We start from the raw sequence: 3,115 nt of genomic DNA on the forward strand, positions 1-3,115 counted from the left end.
AATGATTTATATTCCATTTCGAGTCTTTCAGAATTTCTTTAATTCATTTCACTCTTATCATTGCACAAGTGACTTATCCTTTTCAAGTGCCCACACATAAAAGAGCTCCTCTCTCCTTCATAAGAAGATGCTGCTTTTAACTGTCAGGGATAATGATGTTCTAGGATAGGGGAAGCTAATCCAAGGAGAAGTGACCATGCAAACCCAGAAGTGAGAGGAGACTAAGGTGCCAAGAAACCCCTAACATAAATCCTAGCAAACTATAGAGAGAGCAATTGAGTTTATGACATCTGATTTTTTTACATTGACAGGAAATCACAATCATCTAGTCGCGAGACTCCTGCAAGTGACAGATTGTGATCGGATAAATAGAAAGTTTAACTTATTTAAACATATCTTCTTTAATTTGAAAAATGCGTGATGGAATTTGACTACTCTAGACCTGTGATTCTTAAAAATTTAGAACTGCTGGATTGTAGGACATAAAAAGCAATCATAATTATGCATCTCATTACTTCCTGAAGGTGATCAACATTCAAAATTTGGAGTTACCTGCCTCAACAATTGTGATGTGACTTGTTTGATTCATATCAATGGAAATTTTCTGAGTAAAGCGTGGTCAGAGATTTAGGACTGTCAAGCATTGCATTGATTTTACCTTAAATTACTGTTCTTGTCTTAATGTATTTGAAATGGCCATAAAGAGACGTTGATGTTACATTTGGGGAAAGTGCTTTCTAATTGATGGATGTGATATAGAGGAGAGTTGTGAAAAGTCAGTGAACTAATATGACTTATAATGTCAACTTTTGCCTATAATATTACAGTATAATCTTCTTTTCTTCACATCTGAGAGGACCTTGTTTTCCCTTGCTTCTTATATGACAGAATCATTGAATTTTACTAATGAAAGTGATCACCCACTTTAGTTGGTCATTTTCCAGATGAGAAAATTGAACCTTATAGAGGTAGCCTTCAAACATGTTAACAATGCCAACTCCTTGACCTTCCAATCCTGGTTAAAAAGATTCATGTCATTTATGAGAAAAGACAGCAAGTGACCCCAGCCCACAATATTTTTCTCAGAACTCAAGGATATTGGTGGTGGTGGTGGTGGTGGTGGTGGTGGTGAGGGGGTGGGTGGAAATCACATTCAATTCCAAAAATTTAATTCTAGGACTCTTTATTTCTCCCAGTTAGAACAAGTTTAGTTAATTATATAGTTAAAGGGAGGTGTTAAGATATATTTTGGTAAATTAGACATATATTATTGTGATTATTTTATTTTTATAAGTTTTTCTATAAAAACACATATATTAATGTTACATGATGAGTAATTAGCTTTATAAAGTAGGATCACAATATGTATAAAATTATTAAATATTAATGTTGGAATAAGCATCTTCTCTAACATATTAAGTCAAAATACTTTAAGATTTGATGGTTAGGATACAATATAATTTCTAAAATTGTTTTATTTAATTTTTTTCCATACTTTAAATTATTTCCTTTTCCTGAGCTGGTTAAACTTTTTACCTTGCTGAAGTGTACTCATATATTTTGCATTTAAATATCCTTTATATTTTGAAGTGTATTCATAAACTTTCTATTTATATAGCAAAATATGCTAGGTAAAGTGTTAGATATATATCACTGTTTTTATTATTGAGTAAATATGATAATTAATAGGAATGAAAGAATTTTAAATAATTCTTAGCACTTTTTTTAAAAGATGTTTTACTTCTCTTACAGTAACTCCCTTTTGATACTATTAGAAAGTCCTTCTAAGCTCATTACCAGAAGGGAATTATAACAAGTTGTTTTCTGAAAATGCTGAAGTGTGTGCCTTATAAAGGAAAGTCCACAATGAATCCTAAGAGTTTCTAAGCTCTTTCCTCTGAAGCCTTGAAAAGTATTAAAAGGCATGGACTGGGAAAAGGGAATGCTGTATATTAAATTCAATAATGGCACAAGTATTTCTGTCCAAACTCAGCAAAAAAGTACAGGTTAGGCAAGTCATAATTAAGTGGAAAAGCCAATTTCTACCTTTGGGCAATATTCATGAATTTTAAAACCATGAGGGAAAATATTTTAGTTTAATAGTTTAGAGCACATGCTTTAACCTTAGAGTTCCATCTTCATGAACTAATTTTTACCATTAAAGTATTATTTCTGTGAGCATGCTTCCTATGAGAGAAAGAATTTTTAAAAGATTATTTCTCTATTCAAAATAAGCCCTCGAAAGAAAACTGAAGGTCTTTTTTCTTTCGTAACATAGAAAGGGAGAACCCTAGTTTTCTAGATTAATTGGAAATGGAGCTCAATTCTCCAATGTATTTAAAAATATACGGAGAGCTCTGTATAATGAGCTCTGCAATGTTTAAATACATTGGAGAGCTCTCTGTTGAATTGTTAAAAATGAGCTCTTCTACAGTAAAACTGCATGCCATGCCAGTGAATTAGATAAAAGATTGGAGACAAAATAATCAAATCAGGAAAAGGATATACCCAGTTTCATTTCTGTACAATTAGTCCAAATATTCTTAATACAGTATTTTTTTTCTGTCTTCCATTTTAGCACCTAAAAAATTTGTGTAGAATCCGAATTTTTAAACTTGTCATAGTTAAGTTCTATCACGAGAAGACATATGTGCTGTTATTATACAGGAAAATAAATACAAAAACCTCCCTCTTATCAGCCAAGCATTAGAGTTATTTACATTTAAAAAGTATAACAGAAAGAACAGATTACCTGACACACAGAGGTAATACCTATCCTGGACCGAAAACTCTATTTCGATAAACTCGTACAGATTCTGCGAGAGTGGCTTAAACAGTTTCTTCTCCAAGTCCTCTTTTACCAATGATGACATTTCCTCCAATTCCACTTGGCCTGATATCTTGTCTCAAGCTCACCCTTTTTCTCCTTTTGCTGCCTCGGTTGCCCGTTTTGGTCTGCAGCTCCTGGAGGAGTCGGGCCCACCCCCCAGCCTTCACTCTCTTAAGTTCGCCCTGCTGGCGGGCCTGGGCTCCCAGAGCGCTCCGCGCGGCCAGACCCCTCGCTGCGGTATCTGCTTAGTGGCAGCGGCGGCAGCAGCAGCCAAAATACAGCAGC

At 34.3% G+C, this 3,115-nt stretch overlaps 1 protein-coding gene across 2 annotated transcripts in view; it reads right to left on the bottom strand.

Moving 5' to 3' along the window:
- LOC105293766 (exocyst complex component 1-like) overlaps positions 1-2,897 on the bottom strand; it is a 15,145-nt gene extending 12,248 nt beyond the window's left edge. Inside the window, exon 1 of one of the 2 annotated variants that reach the window (XM_023532126.1) lies at positions 2,773-2,897. Coding sequence is in view for 1 of the 2 variants with exons in the window: in XM_011362624.2 (XP_011360926.1) it covers positions 2,753-2,873 (121 nt within the window). In the remaining variant the exon portion in view is untranslated. Of the gene's footprint in view, positions 1-2,752 lie in introns of both variants that reach the window. The other variant, XM_011362624.2, reaches the window with a different exon arrangement.
- Between the last annotated feature and the right edge of the window lie 218 nt (positions 2,898-3,115).

This window comes from Pteropus vampyrus, unplaced genomic scaffold (genome assembly GCF_000151845.1).
Source record: "Pteropus vampyrus isolate Shadow unplaced genomic scaffold, Pvam_2.0 Scaffold77, whole genome shotgun sequence".
Lineage (NCBI taxonomy): Eukaryota > Metazoa > Chordata > Mammalia > Chiroptera > Pteropodidae > Pteropus > Pteropus vampyrus.